We start from the raw sequence: 20,190 nt of genomic DNA, 5'->3' as shown, positions 1-20,190 counted from the left end.
ATCTATAAATACGGTTTAGATGCCTTGTAACCTCAAAATAACTTTTCCCAATTTAAAGAGTTCAAAAATTTATTGAAAAACTAACCACAATGTTAGGTACACAAAGCAGAATCCACAAAGGATTTCCTAGATTGGAAGCAGATGAAATGTTATGTTGCCAAAATAATAAATTAGCACTAGATTGAGTCAGTGCTCCCTCCCTTAATGTGTGCTGCTTTTTAAGCCTAGACCTCTGAACAAAATGACTTTCCCCTCCCTTTTTGTCTGGCAAATGCCAAGATTTTAAGAGTTTGTAGGCACGCCTAAAGTACAAAAGAATGCAAGAGAGGTGATAAATTCATTGACTGTGTCTTCTCTCTCAAATGAAATCAATGACATGTCCTTTCCTAACCTCGTGAGCACCAAATGCATTGAATGTTACCTCTGTATCCCACCAACTACCATAACCAAAAATTAGGAATATGAATTTAGAAGTTGGGGAATACTGGAAAAACTAATATCTCTTCCCTGGATTCATTGGAGATTAAGATTTACTAAATGTCATTATCATTACCTAATTTCCAGATAAACAATTTAAAGCCCTCATTCACTTTCTAAATATAAAGTGTTAATGCAGACACGTAATCACAAAAAGGTTTGTATTACATCAAATATTTATTCTCTCATAAGACAATGGTATTTGTCCTGCCAGCAAGAAGCCACTAATGTGACTGCAGAATAAGCAGGATACAAACCGTTTGCAATGCCACATATGGAACCAATCTTGTCTGCCCACGTCTATGACAGTGCACAAACCAAGAAATTTCACCAACTAAAAAATAGCATTGCAAAATATTTACAGAAGCCACCCAAACACAAAAGCCTGATGATCAGGTTTATATGTAAGAGATTAGAACCAGAATTTACCCTGGTAAACTATGTATTTCTTCTGATCACTAAAAATACTCAAGACAATATACTTCCCAGACATAACCAAGTCTTTCTTAAGAATTGATAATATGACAGTGCTTTTTCGTCCATTTTCTATTATGATTTATCCTCCCAAGTATGATCATAGATTGAGATGGAAGATACTTTATTGTCACAAAAGATGTTGTTCAACTGGATGCCACTATAACATGGAACCCCATTCCCATATCTCATCATAGAAGATAGAAATCTTAACTGATTGTCACAGAAGCCCCTCCATCTCCTTCATAAAAGCTTCATAAACATCATCCTTGGTCTGCACAGAAACAGGGGCAGATGAGCCAGCTTTAGGAATTGTTTTGGTTATCTGAACAGAAGGCTCATCATCAGGTTTCCTCATGACAGAGGCAGCTGTTCCCTTATTCTCTCGCCGAACTCGAAGAGCTGTAGGCACAAACCGGGTGATCTCAGCCTTGGGGTTTGTAATCTGTGGCTTGGCACTAATCGTTGCTGTGGCTTTCTTCTCAATGGTGGCTGCACTGGTATCATCCGCCTTGGGGCGCTGAATCAAGCTGGGGGGAGCGCTCAATACACCTGGATTTGGAATGGGAGCAGGTGGGAATAACCCAGGTGGAGGAACCAAAGGAGGGCGTAACATGCCTGGACGAGGAGGTGGAATACCTGCAGAAAGAGAAATGGTTATTCTTCTGATCTTTGTGAAGAATAAAAATTTAAATTTCAAATTATATGCTGTCTCAGTTAAGATTCTCAAGTATTTTCCTAAGCATAAATTCATTGTTTGTTTCCTTACATGCACAATATCTGAATGAAAATTCAAGAGATCTTCCAAGAAAGACTAATCCTAAAACACATATCCTAGTGAATTACAGGCAAAGTTACAGGCCAACAGTTGAATTCCAAAGTATAAACATTCCTATCACTGCAGTTGCTAACATTGTGCAGTACACAAAGTTCAACAAAATTTATTTTCTTCAATCACAATCTCTCACAACATTTCATGGAATCCCAATTTAGAATATTGTACAAGATCTCTGTTCTACTAGAAATCACTGGAGAAACAAAAACATCCCACTTCTTAATTATAACATTACCTGGAGGAGCTGGAGGTGGCAGACGAGGTGGGGGCCCCCTAGGAGGTGGGCCAGGAGGCAAACCAGGAGGAGGGCCAGGAGGAGGGCCAGGTGGCCGACCAGGTGGAGGACCAGGTGGTAAGAGCCGTGGCAAAGGTCCACGCAGTCCAGGCAATCCGGGTGGTCTTAAGAAAGGAGGAGCACCTAAAAATATCACACAAATACACGTTAGTTGACTATTTCTCAATTAAGGGCAATTCTTCATCATCATTTTCTAATTGATATGGTTTAAACTGAAAAATGATGTTTCAAGAATGTGTTGTTTACATAGCACTCCAATTCATTTCATGAAAAGGCTGACTTAGCAATTAAAACAAATTATTTTCTTTCAGAATCAAGTTCATTATATTATATAATGCAGAGTAGTATATATATCCATCCCAGTTTGTCACATGTATATAGAGTAGTATATGTCCATCCCAATTTTTCACAAAAGAAAAATGGGGGGGGGTGTCTTTTGTGAGGAGGTACTGACAATTCTGCTGAGGTACTGACATTCAGTCTGGTGTAAAATATAGCAATATTTTATTAATCATATAAAACGACATCAGTGCCCCTACATTTAGCTAGTTTAATAATAAAACTGCCTGTTCAAATACCCACCTGGAGGGGGCCCAGGAGGAAGGCCAGTAGGAGGTCCTGGTGGTCTCAACGGTGGTGCAGGAGGTGGTCCAAGAGGGGGTGGCCCAGGCATCGGAGGTGCTTGGATCGGAGTTGGAGGGACAGGTTGAGGTGGAGGTTGCTGCTGGGGCGGATTTGTTTGGGAAGGCGTTGAGGAGCCTATCTCTGAGTGTGACTCTTCTGTGATTTGCTGCTGCTGCTGTTGCTGAGAATCCTCTGCATCAGAGTCATCTTCATCATCATCATCATCCTCTTCAGAATATTCTTCTATCTCTTTGCCACCCTCAGGAATTTCCTGACCTACAAACAATTACAATTATCTCTTTACAATACTTAATAAATTAAGGGTTGTTGGTTGTGGATAATAGCCTAATATTCCTTTATGTATTTTCTTAATGTTATGGAACTTTAAAAAACAAACATATTTTCAATCATTATGATAAAAATGCACTTTAGACATATAAATTATCTTTGATATGCAAATAGACAAGGCAAATGTTTAGCAATTTTAAGGTTATTGGGCATGGAAGTGTAGGAATGTATTATTTTATTCCCTTTCCCGCCACGATCTGGATAACTACCCTTTATTTGTGGCTTCTATCTTCATTGCAATGGAAGCTTCCAAGGAATCAGGGAAGTCTTCATTAAACAGAAATGTGCTTTCTCATTTGGTTGCAATCTAACAAAGATTGTGTAAATGAATGTAAAAAGTATAATATTATATATACTTTGGATCAGCCTTGCAGTGACGCACTAAAATCAAGAAATTTATAAAAATGTTTGGAACAGATCACCGTGGTCCAGAATAAAACTGCACTTATAAAATGGTTTAGTATATTTTTCAAATTTAAAATGTGTGGACTTCAACTCCCAGAATTCCCATCTGTTCAACATTTAGTAAAAAAAAAAAAAAAATCCCACAGATCCTCAAGAGGCTTTTGCTTGTACAAACTAAAAGTGTGTCCTAATGTGATTCCAATAAGAGCATGTGCTACCATAAATCTACTAATCTTCCAGTCATGACAACTCTACTTTAAGTCAGTTACAATTGGAACAAATTTCCATTACAAAGTGAATTACATTTATCCACAGTGAATAATTTATCTGTAGGCCCTCACTGGGATAATACTGTATGCTCTTTCACAGGTTCCAAATTTAATTCTTTTGGATTTACACTTGGCTCCATTCTCAATACTTTTAAAAGTTCACTCAAGATACAGTTTTTCATTTGGCTTTTGTTAATTTGTGCTTTAGTTTTACTTTTACTATTTTACTTGGTATTTCAATTATTTCCTTGACTAAAATAACGGCAATTATATCAAATAAAATTGTAAATGAGCTCATTTTATGAGAAGAACACAAACCCACCACTTTTGATCTCTGTGTGATACTTCTGGAACATGTGAATTTAATAATCTGAAGGACAATGACTGCAAGCAAGTTATCATCTGAAATTATTTCATCACAATTAGTTTGTATTAATACCTCACATTCTTTACTATACTGAGTTCTTAATATAAATCCTTGCTTAAAAGTTATCCTGGGTGTTATTTCTTTAAACAAGTATCCCTAGCTTTAACTAAAAAAATAAAGAGAGCATGGGACAGAGGGAAGATTTTTTAAAAATTATTTACCAGCCATCCGCAACATCATTGCTTGAAGTGGTGTGAGTTCCTTCAGGTTCTTCTTCTTTTTTCTTGATTTTCCAGGAATGTCAGCAAAACGTACACTATGACCTACAAAAGTATGTGATGAAATATGAAGATTTTTTTTCATCATTAATCAGTACTTCTATCAGGTTTATCAATATCTAATTTCCCTAAAATTATCTATTCAGTTTTCAGTTCAAGAATACAGTAATTTCTTCCCAAGCCTATAGACGTGCATGTTATAAGTGCAATGTTTACTAATTTTTCTATTAGTTAATTCTGATCCAAATCGTTTTTCCTAAGCTTACCAGATTTCTTGTCTTCACCACCTTCCCTTTCAGCATTGTCATCATGATGCATGAACTCCTCTCCTTCACTGTCAGCATCACTTCTTTCACTATCACTGTCATCAGTAGTGTCATCATGCTTGTCTTGATCCATATCGTCAGGGTATCCCTCATCTTCACTTGTACTGGAAGCATCTTCATCGTGGCCTCTTCGACCTGTAAAATTTAAGAGATGTTTTATCTGAGGCAGGTGGAAGGGAGAGAAAGAGATTCTTTTCTGTCACATTTGCTTTTAAAATTAAAACATTTTTCTCTTAACCATACAAGTTAAAGAGACAAAATAGATGGTATATTCAGAAAATATCTATTTTTCTAATGACATACAGGGAGTCTTCGACTTATGACCATTTGTTTAATGATGGTTGGCATTAAAAAAAAAAGTGGCTTCTGACCTGTCTTCAAAGTTACAACTGTTGCACCATCCCCGCAGTCGCACGATCATGATTTGGGCACTTTGCAATTGATGCCTACTTATGACTGGTTTCAGCGTTCTGCAGTCACAACTGCAATTTGTGACCTTCCTACCCAGCATCCAACATACAGCCAATGGGGGAAGCTGGATTCGCTTAACGACCACAAATTGGTTGTAAATCTGGGTGTGGGCACCTCATGACTTGCTTAACGACTATACCACTTAGCAATCAAAATTCTAATCCAAATTGTGGTGGTAAGTCAAGGACAACCTGTACTAATAGTTTGAAGAGGGGAAGCCATTTACCTGTCTCTGGACTATAAGACATGTCTTCATCTCTTCTCCGAGGAGGCATTTCAACAGTGAATCCTACTTTACGCGCATACATCTGCAAAACCTGAGGTGGTGGTGGTCCTGGTGGAGGTCCAGGGGGCTTCCGACCAGGCGGTAGACGGGGTACACCATGCCCGGGAGGTGGAAGTACAGTAACAGGCCTGACAGGAGGCCTAGAAATATGATTCAGGTAAGTACAATATTAGGAACTTTGGATGTCTGAAACTTCCTACTTTTTTCTGATAAGGCAGTCTGAACCCTTATCAAACATAAGAGTATGCTTCGCCTTAAACCAGTGTTTCTGAACCTTGGTAGCTTGAAGATGGGTGGATTTCAACTCCCAGAATCCCCCAGCCTTCTGGGAGTTGAAGTCCACCCATCTTTAAGCTTCCAAGGTTGAGAAACACTGCCTTAAACAGATATAAGGTCAGAAATAATTGCTTCAGTTTTCAAGATATCAAGATATCCGATTGCCTAATTTATAAAAAAAATGAAAACAATTAGTGTTTAATTACTGAAACTGGCCAGTATTATTAACTAAAGCAGAAAATTAATACTAATCAGATTTATCCAAGTCTGGAAAAAAAATCAAGGGACAATTAGCTATTTCTGATAGCTTCATCAAAAGAAGAGAGGAAAAAGGAATTGCAGAAGCTTATTTTTTGGAATATAATGCCAAACAATGATTTAATGTAATGTACAAACAGAGCCTGTGAGTTGTGATGGGTTGCCATAATGATGCCTTCAGTTCCTATCCTTACAAGCTGTTCATGATATGTTTCATAACATGCATTTTCATATATTAAAGAATAGATTATTTTCAAAAGTTTTGTTTCATGGTTTGTATTCACCAGAACAGATTAAAGCAGCAGTAACAGCAAAAGGTATTTATAAAACCTTATTATTAATATCAAAAAATATATTTAAGGCAAAAAGCAAAAGATATACTAGAACTAAAAATTAAACAAATAGGAACAAATAGGAAAATAACAAATGTGGAACATTTTTGCAATTATCACAAAGATCATGAAAAGTGAAGACTAGGCCAAGTGATGCTGATGATTTAAAACAGGCCTGGTTTAGCGAAGGGAGAAAAAGTCGTGATACGTCATGTGACGACGTGAGTTTGACACCCCCAATCTAAAATCAGCTTCCTGGCTGAATGAGGATTCAAACCTGAATCTCTCTGGTCCTAATCTTATACTTTCTTGTAAAGAAAGTCAACTTTTGTCTTAATGTCTATTTTGAACTCCTTAATCTACACTTTGAACATCATGATTGCTTGTGATGATAAAGGAAAGAAAATAGCAATTATGCTTAGAATGAAACAGCAATTACAAAATAACAATACAGGATTCTAATAATTTTACCAACTCCATTCAAGTTCAGTTGTCTGCACTGTAATTTCTTTCTTACCCATAGGCTGATGTCTTTTTGAGAATGGAAGGAGGCTGGGCTCCAGGCAGGGGGATGTCTTGAATGAGGATGTTGGAAGGAGCATGAGGCATGTCGGGCAGGGGGATGCTCTCCACCTCAACATGCTGAGCATTCTGGAAAAAAAAATAAGTTCCTTAAGTGGTGCCAATGGGTATATTCATCAGTGTTTGTAATATAAATTGCATATTTCTATTAATTTTTAAGGAATTATATCCTGAAAATGATTTACAATAAATACTTTTTAAAAAGTAGCTGTTAAAATATAAGACCAGGAGGATTTTTTTTAAAAAAACTTTCCAGTTATAACATGCAAGCTTTTTTTTTTACAAAAAGAAAAATTAATGGAAACAAAGTAGTAACATTTAAAAACATTGAATCAGAATTTCAAATCAATGCAACAGAACCAAGTGATCTAGCAATTTGTCAGTAACAAACATTGAGAAAAAGGATTACTACACATAAAAGTTTTACAAGTCCAACTCTGTTCAATAACTGATTTATTAAACCAAAATTGAAATATAGGAAAACATATTTACATGCTGCTTGTATATAAATTGCTGGTATCCTTACAATTTATATAGACTGTTTCCTAATATGATTTGATTGCTTATCTGTTCCCTATGACTATCATTAAGTGTTGTACCTTATGATTCTTGACAAATGTATATTTTCTTTAATGTACACTGAGAGCGTATGCACCAAGACAAATTCCTTGTGTGTCCAATCACACTTGGCTAATAAAGAATTCTATTCTATTCTTTCCAGAAAAACAAAATGGCAGTTAAAGTAGTAAACAAGAATAAAGAAGTACAGAAATAATAGTGATATGTAGTGTTTTAGTCTGGCAGTTAAAATAGATAACAAGTAAATTCTTCTGGCATCCTCTCCTTGCAGAACTACCTCTTGCAAAGATTTGATAACCTATCAGTATTGCATGACACTGCCTAATTAACTTTTTTCTATAATAGTTTATTGAAATTAAAAGTACAACAATAAAAAATTAATATAGATTAAAAAAAATATAAAAAAGTAAAAGTAAAATGTGCACCTAAAAAAAGAAAAAATGAGGGTGGGATGGAAAGAAAGAAAAAAATATAGGAAAAAAAGCCAAAGAAAAAATATAGAAATTATTTCCCTTTCATTAAGACAAGATTCACAGTCCCCTACTTTCTAGCCCGGTGCCTTAACTACTAGACCAAACTGGCTCTCTATTTAATTATTTTTATTTAGGCTTATTATTTATATGTTATGAAATTTTAAAATATCAAAAATAAATATTAATTTTTAACTATTAAAACCTCAGCTGATTTCATTTCAGATCATTCTTGTATCTTGCCAATTTTAAATCCATATTCAAAATAGCCTGATTTTCAGTTATATCCTGTCTCTTCTTTTAAGCCCCTTTTTTTTGTATCAGACAATCTAAAGAAAAAGTTCTAGGGTACATCATTTCCAAACATCCTTGAATTGTTCCAGAATTAAAATTCTTTTCTTCATTCTGTACTAGTAATTCTTCTCCTTTAATTATAATCTTTAATTATTTCTGATTGCCTTTAATAGCCAGCATTCAAGATCTCCTCTTATACATTTCTCTCATCCAGAATTTTTCACCAGGAAGAAAGTAGAAGAGGTTTCTTACACTTATATTCAAAAACGCCTTATATTTTAATAGGAATTTAAATAAACTACAAGAAATATTCCTATAATTATTTCAACATCTTATTTCCAGTCACCTTGGCCCCTTAAGCCTCTTTAAAAGCTTTCCAAAATCAACATTCTAATCATCCTTTTGCTGCTTATTTCCAAATAAAAAATGTTTTAAGTTTTAAACTTACATAAAAATGCTTTCATTGCAGGCTGAAGGACAACCATCCAGTGTAATAAAACTTGTCCTTCTGAAGGTTCTTACTATCCAAAAAAGCAATTTACAAGCCATTTTCCATAAATTGATCAAGGAGGGAAGTGAGCAACCCAGCATCCTTTTGAAAGCTCCGAACTGCATCTTGGGCAAAGCTGACTCTCCCAACTCCCAGAGCTCTAAAATCCACTGGAGATGGGGAGGTATCTGTGAGGAGCATTCTGTCTGATCCCAAGTCCTGTCCTTAATTTGGAAAAGAGTTTGGTGAGCCAATTCATTCACCGGCTATATTTTCCACTGCAGTCATCAGTTCTGCTAAAAGCAAAACCCACCTTTGTTCCCTGGAAGTGCTTCCTACCACTGCATCTCATAAGTGCTTGACACTGCTTGATTGACCTTAAGTTCCATGTCATATTCTTTTTTAATTGTGTCATTCTGACATAAGACACATAAGACATAATGTTTTTTAAAATGTTCAGGTGCTTTGACAGAAAGGTAGAAAATAACAATTGTAACAAATATACATTATTATTTATTTTCAACTTCAAGAATTTATATTCATTGTGGTATCCCATTTCAGTTTCTACATTCCTTTAACTGTCTCCATTCTTAATGGTCATTTGAAGAAAAAGTTAACCTCAAGAATTGCTATTTCCATTTTCTTCTTCCCTACCTAATGTTTATTAGATCAATACAAGCAAAACAATCTTAACTGTTTAAATAGCAGTTTTTAACTTTTTCCTTATGCAAATACATCATCATATTTTCAGGATGACTATATAAACCAGGACTGACAACAATGTTTGCAGACATCATGTCTCACATCATCCCTTTCTGCAAGGAACCCTAAAACAATTCTAGTTTTAAAAGATGGCCAAATTCTTACAAACTACCTCATCTCATAAGATTTGGGGGGAGAATGCCAAAATCTTTGACTCTCTCTGGCGTTTTTGGCCAATATTTTTTATATATTGGTATGCACACCAGACAGTACTTGAAATATATCAGAGACCACTAGTCCTTTGTGGACCATTACTGATCTCTGAACTACAGGCCTAGAACCAATGATTTAAAATATAGTATTTAATGAACACTAGCAACCAATTGCACAACGTTTGATTTCCCCGAGGACCAATTCGTACAAAGAAGTAACAGTGTGAAATTCTGTAACACAAGAAATATATGGTAAACTATATTAATTGAGCTGTTATTTCAGCCCTGCAAATGAAATCAGAAGGTTTAAAAAAACAGTCTTTTTGCTGTGACCACTAATTACTAAACTCTATGAAAAGTTCTAGTGAATATCTGGGCTCCTGAATGAAGCCATGTTTATAAGATTAAATTACAGCAATAACCTCATCATCCATACTGTTATCAGCAAGACACATATTATGCACATGAGCAATTCCAAAGAATTGAAAATTGAAAAGCAATCTGAAGAATCAACCAACCTCTTTCATGAATACCTAGGAAATAAAAATGCAAAATCAAACCAATATTTTAAAACTAATGTGAATAGGTACCTTTACAGCATCAAAGTACTGACTGAGCTGAGATCTTTTCTGCTCATATTCCACCTCTAGCTTGCGCAATTCCTTATAAATGTCTGGATTCTCCTTCTCATATAGTCGCAGGATACGCTCAAAAGTTTCACGCAGTTTCTTACGCTTGTCCTTAAGCACCTTTTCATTTAATTGAGGCTGTTGTACTGGATTAAATTCTATGAACAGAATTGAGACAGATACATGAAAAAAAATTGTGCAGACCTTCACACTCCCACTACCTGAGGTTCATAGCAGCCAAGCGCAATCATAAAGGGTACAGAAAATAGATAAAGACAATAGCAACTTTTTCTGATAATCATCCCCCCTCACACACACACACACAAAAAAAAAACAGTAAAGATTTCCCTTGTCTGGTTGTGTCCAACTGCAGGGGGTGGTGCTCATTTTCGTTTCTTAATTGAGGGAGCCAGCATTTTCCAAAGACATTTCTGTGGTCATGTGGCCGGTATGACTATACAATCTATCACTTGTTAATTCTGAGTTTACTTTCTCATACAGTAATGGATAATGCTTGTTAAACTAGATTTTCTATCACATTACTTTTTCTATACAAGTTGAAAAAGAGATTCAAACCTACCCATTTCATCAAGCTTTTCCATGTCTCGAATGATCTGTTTGGGATCCTTCATCTTTAGCACTGCTGCTCGCACCATCATGCGCTGCTTTTTGTTCTGAACTCAGCAGAAAATAAAAGCCAGAATTAAGGACCTGGACATCACAGGCAATATATTTAATTTACTTAATACAATAAAAGTGCAACTTTTTAAAATTTTGAATGTTATGTATCTGGCAAACTCAAGAGGGTTTTATTTATTTAAGTTTTATAGACAATACAACACCCACCAACACATCCAAATCAGTAGTGGGATTCAAAAAATTTTACTACCAGTTCTGTGGGCGTGGCTTGGTGGGCTTGGCAGGGGAAGGATACTGTAAAATCTCCATTCCCTCCCCACTCCAGGGGAAGGTTACTGCAAAATCCCCATTTCCTCCCGATCAGCTGGGACTCGGGAGGTAGAGAATAGATGGGCGTGGGGCCATTCAGAGGTGGTATTTACCGGTTCTCCAAACTACTCAAATTTTCCGCTACCAGTTCTCCAGAACTGGTTAGAACCTGCTGAATATCACCTCTGAATCATTCTTCCTCCCTTTAACACCTGCAGTGAATATAAGAAGTCTACATAACCCTATTAAGATGGCAGGTTTTTGAAATGTAAAAAACAGACCAAGATAAATCACTTCAGAATTTTTTCCACCTTTAATATACCGTATTTTCCGGCGTATAAGATGACTTTTTAACACATGAAAATCTTCTCAAAAGTCAGGGGTCGTCTTATACGCCGGATGTTGTTCTCCTGTAACCAGGCAGACCAGCCCAAAAGGCTCTGACGAGCCTTAAATGGCTCTGGCGATCCAAGCTCTGACGATCCCAGTTGCATTGCCTGCTAATCAGGCAACGCAGCTGGGATCGCCAGAGCCATGTAAAAGGAAAAAAGTTTTCCCCCTCCAGCTTGCTTACCTTAGCTGCTAGACGCAACGCCTGCCTTGCTTCGCTTGCCTGAATCCATTCCATCAGCAAGCCTCTCCCTGCCTGCAATCAAGCAGGCAGGGAGTTGTGGACTTCAACTCCCAGAATTCCTCAGCCAGCAAAACAAAGCTGGCTGAGGAATTCTGGGAGTTGAAGTCTACAAGTCTTAAAGTTGCCAAGGTTGGAGACCCCTGTTCTATTGGGTAAGTTTTTTTCCCCTTTGGGAGCTTTAAAAAAAATAGTTAATTGGGGTTTTTTTTAGTTGTTCTTTTTTAGACCTAGCCATTTAAAGTTTAGGCAGTTTTAAATTTAGCTTTCATATAAAAATAAAAATAAAATAAAATAATATTTGTGCAGCTTTCTGAGATGTGGTGTGTTTCTGTAGTGTTTCACTCTAACTACACAAACACACAAAATCTCACAAAGCTGTATGTGGAATTTTGTGTGTGTAAAGTGTGAAAGTTGTTTTTTTGGGCTTTTTGTGGCTGTGTGAGGTTCCTGCTTGTTGCAGGGGGCCATTTTGGGTCTAGCACAGCTGCTTTTACATTGTGGGTGAGCCAGTTGATGTTTTTTAATTTTTATTTGGTGTGCATTGGAAGAGGGGTAGTCTTATATGGCGAGTATAGCCCAAACTCTATATTTTAATAGGAAAAGTCGGGGGTCGTCTTATACGCCCAGTCGTCTTATACGCCGGAAAATACAGTAACCTATATGCTATGCAATTCAATTTGAAAACGAACTGAAATCTTTATGGTGAAAAATAACAATAAAACATACACCAACATGATTGCATAAGTGTACATACCCTTAAACTATTTTGTTAAAGCACATTTCTATTTTATGACAGCATTCAGTCTTTTGGAGTAGGAGCCTATTAGCAAGGCACAGCTTGCCTTGGGAATCTTTGCCCACTGTTCCTTGCAAAAGCGCTGTAAATCTGTCAGACTGAAAGGGCATCTCCTATGCACAGTCCTCTTCGGGCCACCCCCCCACGAGTTTCAACTGGATTCAGGCCCGCGCTCTAGCTATTCTTTTATCTTCTTCTGGTGAAGCCATTCTTTTGATTTGGATGTATGCACTGGGATATTCTTGTGTTGAAAGATAAAATTCCTCTTCTCAGGTGTATAATGACTACTATTTACCATCAAGCTGAATGTGATCAGTTAATTCTGAAGACAATCACATCCATACTTATAAGGTGTGCACACTTATGCAACTACATTATTATGTATTTTTATTGTTATTTTTCCTCCTAAAAGTTTTCAATTTGTTTTTCAATTGAATTGTATAGTTTATGTTATATTAAAGGTGGAAAAAATTCTGAAGTGATTTATCTTGGTCTGATTTTTTTTAATTTCAAAAATCTGGCTTTTATCAAGGGGTATGTAGACTTTTTATATCCATTGTATATACATAATGATTTCATATACTATCTTCTGTCCATGTTTTATGAAGCAGTTTTGGTATCCTTTTAAAATTTACTGTAATATTTATGAAATATAGCTTTATTAATCCTAACCCAGTGCCCTATATCAAACCTTGCTCAGACAAGACAGTTTATTAGGAAAAAAGTTGATTAGCTAACATGATTTGTAAATTCTATATTAATACACATGCGCTTAATGTCAGATATAAAGCTAATAAAAAACATACAGCATTGCCAGCCTCTGTTTATAATTTGGCTATTTCTATTCTACAGTTCTATTACCTTCTTCAGTTCTCTCTTCCGGGCTTCCTTTCCTACAAGAAGAAATTTAAAATATCACAAATAAATATTTTGTAAAAAGTACAGTGCAAATATGGAGATAATATATACTGCTCAAAAAAGTAAAGGGAACACAAGCAGAAGACATCCAAGATCTGAATGAATGAAATAGCCTTATTAAATACTTTGTTCTTTATATACAGTAGTTTATACATTGCTCAAACAACTAAAGGGAACACCAAACTACTGTATGTAACGAACAAAGTATTTAATAAAGCTATTTCATTCATTCAGATCTCGGATGTCTTCTGCTTGTGTTCCCTTTATTTTTTTGAGCAGTGTATATTAATGGGCACATTTTATATATGAAGATAAAAATAAGATGAAATAAATCTAGCTAATATTTTTGGAATAGTTCTAGAATTATATCATAACTGGATTTCAAATTTGTATATTAAGAATGTATAAAATTATGAATTATACCGAACCAGAAATCTTTCAACTTGTACTTTTAAACAATTTGAAATTTAGTTTTCTATGTATTAGTAGTTATTACCTATTAACAGCAATAAATTTGACTCCACTTCCTAAATGTAAAAACCCATTTTGAACAACTGTTGGGGATTTAGTCATAATATACATAATAAAGAATATGAAAATTTGGGAGAATAGATAGCATAAAGGGTTTGGACTTAGACCCACTTCAGGTCACCACTCGATCAAGAAGCTAACTCTGGAGCAGCTATTCTCCCTCCAACCATGTTGCATTTCATAGAAAAGGTGGTTACTATCATAAATAAATAATACACTTAAAAATAAGTTATTTTGAGCAACATTAAAAGAAAAGGATCATGTGCAGCTTTACATCATGAACAATTTAATACAAAAGTTATTATTTTGCTGTGTAACGACTGTTTTTCAAAGTAATTCAAAACATACAGCTATTCTTTTTTAACATAAAAAGGTAATTTTTTTCTAATATTGCCATTTCACATTGATCTATATAGTCAGCAAATGCCTTCATTTGTTCAGAGTACCATTATATAGAATATCACAGTACACAATGTATTTTAATACTGCTTTGAAATTGTCATTTTCTGATATTGTCCAGTATTGTTGCAAGACTAAATTATACTAACTGCAGCATCTACTGGAAAATCTAATGCCACAATTAATTCTATTCTCCCTTAAAAGAATTCATGGTGTTGTCTATCTGGACATTAATTTCACATAAACGCACATATCCATTATGTAATTCCCTTTTAATATAAGCTTTTCAAAAGCCCAAAAAAGGAGAAATAGTCATCCAATGAAATGAAAGGCACAAGATTAAATAAACCAGTTAAAAATACTGTATATCACCATTATTCAACATGCCTCTCTAAACTTTCCTTCTAAATGACCGTCTATCACTTCATGTATGTTGCCTTCTGTCTGATCTCTGATCACACACACACTTCTTAAAAACTTCTTACCTTTCCCTTTTTCAGCATTTGGTCAATTCAATCTAACAACTTTCTTGATCTTCCCCCTTTTCTTAACCTATTAACTCTTCCTACAGGTTTGTTGTTTTTTTTTTTGCAACTTGATCCTCATTCATTCTCTATGACCAAACCACCTCAATATATGACCTTGACTTGCAACCATAATTGAGCTCAACATTTCTGTTGCTAAGCAAGACAGTTAAGGGAGCTTTGTCCCACTTTATGATCTTTCTTGCCACAGTTGTTAAGTGAGTCTGCAATTGTTAAGTTAGCAACATGGCTCTTAAGTGAACTCGGCTTCCCCATTGACTTTGCTTGTCAGAAGTCCCAAAAGGTAAGTACATGACCCTGGGACACCATCATAAATATGAACCAGTTCCCAAGCACCCAAATTTTGATCACATGGGGATGCTGAAATGGTTATAAAAGTGAAAAGCGGACATAACTCAGTTTTTTTCAGTTCCACTGTAACTTTGAAGTCACTAAACAAATGGCTGTCTTTTGTATTCATTTACTTTTATATTTGGTATGTTCATTTAGAATGGATACCACCTTACAGCACTTAAACAATCCATTATATATCTATTCATAATCCATTTGAAGGACAGCATTCCATTTATGGACTGCTGCAGAAAATGAAACTCTCTGGATTTGGGTTAAAACTTTTCCATCCATTTTCCACTATAAGTAATATTCTACCAACTATCACTGATTGATTCCTTTTTTTCAAATGTTCCAGTACAACCTGAATAACCTCAATTCAGACTTTCTGATATATATTTAATTTTTCATTCATAATTAAATCTACACTTCCACTTTCTGCATAGATGCATCAATCCCATTCCAAAATTGGTATTACTTTTATTCAGATCTACTGTATTATTCATCTTTGATTCAAAGGCATGCAATATAATTTAATTCATTAATCACTTTCATTTCATTAATTCATATTATTTATTATTTTTCCTCTTATATTCCAAGTCATAATCTTCATATGCCCCGATTGTCACTAGCGGACTTTATAGGTATTCATCCCCAGTGTGCATCCTGGCTTTGATTAAGTGAGATAAGTATAACAGAGAAGCTGTAGATTAAGTTACCAGCCTTAATAGCATTCACGCCATATGAAACATTCCCTGCTAATGGTAAGGACAGTCTGGTCAGTTTGGGCACATTTTGTCCAGTAAACTTAAGCACAATCAAATCCCAACTTTACTCGAAGCATGGTCATGCTATTCTATGCAATCTAGAGGTCACCTTGCAATGTATTTTTGTCTGCATCCTATAAATTTAGAAGGTATATGCAATGTATTCATACATAGTTTTATTTTCCTAAATAAGTGATATTGTTTACTGGTGAACTGAAGAATATGGATATGAAGAATCAGGTTTACTGGTGAAAACTTAATAGTGTTAAAATACACAAAACATATTACAAACCAACAATGACAAATCCTCTCTATACCATGTCCAAACTTGAAAAAGATTTCAAGATACTTACGAGCTTGGTCCGTGGGGTTCATGAACTTCCCACTCTTAGTGGAAGATGTAGATCTCCTTCCCATTTTGACTATTTATCTCTTTTACTGTTCCACTTGATGAAACTAGACCAGAGGAAAAACAAAATTCCTGTAATATCCTAACAGAGAATAATAATAAGCCATCTTCATCAGTTTCCCATGGCCTTCCTCGAATCTCTTGTGACCATTGCTTCTGCCAAGGAGTCTCTTAAAACACATCCCTGATTAACAAAAGAGGAAAGGCAGAAGACTTTCCTCCACAGTTGCTGAATCCAAATTAATCTTCTTTTTTTTCCTGCATTGAGATTACTTGGTTCTGTCAACGGGCGGCTTACGATCTGAATAAAATTAAAATAAAGATCCAATACTGCACAACCACAATCTCCAGTCTATTAACAGCCACTTATTAATATTTAATCAAGTCTAGCGTGAAATATTTGTAAATCTAGACAGGAGAACGGAAGGTGCAACATAAACAACCCTAGATGGGCAAAGAGTGTAACTGTTTAGGACAGAGAAGATCCCGACGAGAAAAATCACCTTTTCTACCTTATTTTCCTTACCTGCCGCCAAGGCCGAAAGTCCTAAACCACCCAGACAGCCACCAAGGCAAAACTACGGGCTACGTTTTCCACAGAGCCCATTCAAACGGAGTCCTCCAACCAGCTAGCCCAGCCCGGGGGGGTGGGGTGGAAATCGAATCCGCTTCCAGAGAGTTTTCTACTCAGGCGCCATCTTAAAAATCCACGCGATTTCACGGCTGTACCAACAAAACCGAGAGCGGCCTAGAGATCCTCTCACGGCGCCGACTTCCGGCCAAATGAGTGACGTTTGGTCGCATAGACTCGATAAACTTGCCTCTAGCGCATAATTTCCGGGTTAATTGTACACCATCTTCGGTGCATAACTTAAAAGTGTTAACAGGGAAAAGATAGTGACGGGCATAGGCGTTACTGTTTTTAAGACACGATCTTATTTTGCTTTAAGGTATTTATTGTTGGATTAATGTTTAAGGTTATTCAGATACACATTGTATACAATTCGAAAACTGACAAATATCTGAGATTAACACCACTACAAAATAACAAGGGCTCAAGTTAAAGAGGTTGCGACTCCGAGATTTTTAAAGCCACCTGCAACTGTAGCATAGTACTCATAATAATACACAGACACTAATTTATGTTAGATTTGCAATTTGGTAAATGCTTTCTGCATTTCAGTTACATTCATAACAGCATGAACAATCTATGTAGGACTTGTACAAAAATCTGGTCCATATACAGCAGCCCTAGTTTATGCAGTATAGTTCATATAGTTCATTTTTGCTCCATCAGAAAAAAATCTAGCTCTGTAGTCAGGTAATGCATTTACTGTATTAGGAGCCACAAAAAAAGGCAAAAAAGAAGACACAAACGTTCAACTTCTGCAAACGTTTGAATTATGGAAGAGAAGTTTTAAAAACGCTACTATTTCTGGGAGAGAATGATCTGCACTGTAGTTAAAAAGCATTAGCCACTGAAAAGAGAAAACACTAGTTTCTGGAAGAATGTCTATTGGGACTCCCCAAAGCTTAAGGCCTATCGACCACATCCTGCCCCAGCATAAATTTATACCAACCTATATTTTCTACCTCCAATACCAATCTCTAACCTGCCACAAGCATGATGCTAGCCAAGTGGTGCTACCCTTGTTAAAATATAAATGGTACTTTAACGATAATTTACAATTTACAAGGTTTATCTTCCTCCTCTCATATCTCATCATCATCATGATGCACTGCTGTCTTTAGAAGAGCATGTGACAGCCATGGCCAGGGGGGCTTTTTATCAGGTTCACCTGATTCGCCAGTTGCGTCCCTTTCTGGATCGGGACTCCTTACGCATGGTCACTCATGCCCTCGTCACTTCCCGCCTGGACTACTGCAATGCTCTCTACATAGGGCTCCCCTTGAAGAGCACCCGGAGATTCCAACTGGTCCAGAATGCGGCTGCGCGGGTGATTATGGGAGCGTCATGGCGCTCCCATGTAACACCTCTCCTGCGTGAGCTGCACTGGCTCCCAGTGGTCCTCCGGGTGCGATTCAAGGTGTTGGTGACCACCTTTAGAACGCTCCATGGCTTAGGGCTGGGATATTTATGGGACCGCCTTCTGCCACTGAGAGCCTCCCACCGGCCAGTACGCTCCCACAGAGAGGGGCTCCTCCGGGTGCCGTCAGCCAAACAATGCTGACTGGCAGCCCCCAGGGGGAGAGCTTTCTCTGTGGGAGCACCTGCCCTCTGGAACGAGCTCCCCCCGGAGATACAGACGATTCCGGACTTACGTACTTTCCGTCGGGCCCGCTAAACCTTTTTATTTCATCAAGTCGGGCTGGCCTAATCTCTCCAATTGTGTATTTTAATTTGGATTTTTAATGGATGATTTTAACTGTCGGGCCAAATTGTTTAATTCATTTTTAAATTGTTTTTATATTTTGTATTTGATGTTTTTTACTTCTGGCTGTTCACCGCCCTGAGTCCTTCGGGAGAAGGGCGGTATATAAATTTAAATATTAAATTAAATTAAATTAAATCATCAACCAGTGGGAATATATCCCCTGCTTACTCCCCTTAATATTGTATTGTCTGGGAGTAGACCTGGGTTATGAGATCTGACAATTGATTAGACCCTTGTATTTATCCCTGTAAAAACCTAATGAGTTTATGTGCAAGAGTTTTGCATGAGGGCATTTAAAGAGAAATTGACTACCAGCATTATCTATTGATAAACTCCCTTTGGATTCAAATTTAAAGTTTAAATCCGTACCACAAAGCAATCCAAACACTGATAATAGGATGGAAGGACACTTCAATCCCCACAATGGAAGAATGGCTGCAAAAGTTGATGGAGTTAGCAGAGATGGCTAAATTGACTTCTTTGATAAAAGAAAAAATTAAAAGTACTTTTGTTTCTATCCGGAAACCGCTTCTGGATTTTGTGCTTGAGGTGGAAAAAATGAAACTTTGATCCTGGACAGCTGAACACATGGAATGGAGAGTGAATTAATTATACCCTCTCTTGGTCTTTGAACTTGAGCTTCCTGTTCCTGTGGCAAGGGCAAGTATCCTATTTGCTATTAGACTCCCAGTGGGTGGGGGTCTTAGCTAATTTTGTAAGCTGTCTGTATCCCAGGCTTGGTTGAATCTTGCTGGGTGATGTAATGAAGGGGCTTTGGGCAATTCCTATTGTGGATCTTGAGTGAGGGTATTTGCTTATGAATAGACCTAGCCATCTCTTTATATCTTAAGTGCTGACATCTGCTGTGGACTATTGAGGAGGGTAGGGGCTATTAAGAGTGAGTCTGCTTCCTGTCTCAAAAAACATATTTCTCCTCCAGGGAAATATAATATTCTGTCTTTCTAATATTTCCTAGAATATTTCATTCTTCTAGGAGAGGGGTGGGTGCTAACTTTCTACAATAGAAATGGAGAAATGGCTAGTTTATATTACTATGTGAAAGTAAAAAGTTGAGATTGTATGTTACTATCTTATTATACTGCACCAAGGGAGTTGGAAGTCAATGCCTTTTCTTTTTCCCTTCTTGTCTGCATTCTTCCCTTTTCCTTTCCCTCCCCTATTTTTCCTATTATTTGTTTTTGTATTTTATAAGCAAACAAAAAAAACATTGATAGTGT

The 20,190-nt window shown here is 36.6% G+C and overlaps 1 protein-coding gene across 1 annotated transcript; it reads right to left on the bottom strand.

The window, feature by feature from the left end:
• Nucleotides 1-635: 635 nt before the first annotated feature.
• Nucleotides 636-17,283, bottom strand: WBP11 (WW domain binding protein 11). Its single transcript, XM_070947463.1, has 12 exons — nt 17,083-17,283; nt 16,501-16,603; nt 13,519-13,550; nt 10,860-10,953; nt 10,241-10,437; nt 6,839-6,972; nt 5,396-5,595; nt 4,639-4,833; nt 4,316-4,417; nt 2,664-2,981; nt 2,022-2,204; nt 636-1,590 (listed from the first exon to the last, which is right to left on the bottom strand). The coding sequence occupies exons 2-12, from the start codon at nt 16,562-16,564 to the stop codon at nt 1,172-1,174; spliced, it is 1,938 nt and encodes a 645-aa protein (XP_070803564.1). The 5' UTR covers nt 16,565-16,603; nt 17,083-17,283; the 3' UTR covers nt 636-1,171.
• Nucleotides 17,284-20,190: the final 2,907 nt, after the last annotated feature.

Source organism: Pituophis catenifer, unplaced genomic scaffold, assembly GCF_029215685.1.
Source record: "Pituophis catenifer annectens isolate HBS135680 unplaced genomic scaffold, rPitCat1.0.hap2 SCAF_7, whole genome shotgun sequence".
NCBI lineage: Eukaryota > Metazoa > Chordata > Lepidosauria > Squamata > Colubridae > Pituophis > Pituophis catenifer.
Note: the sequence above shows the minus strand (reverse complement) of the source record. Positions and strands in the feature narration are given on the sequence as shown.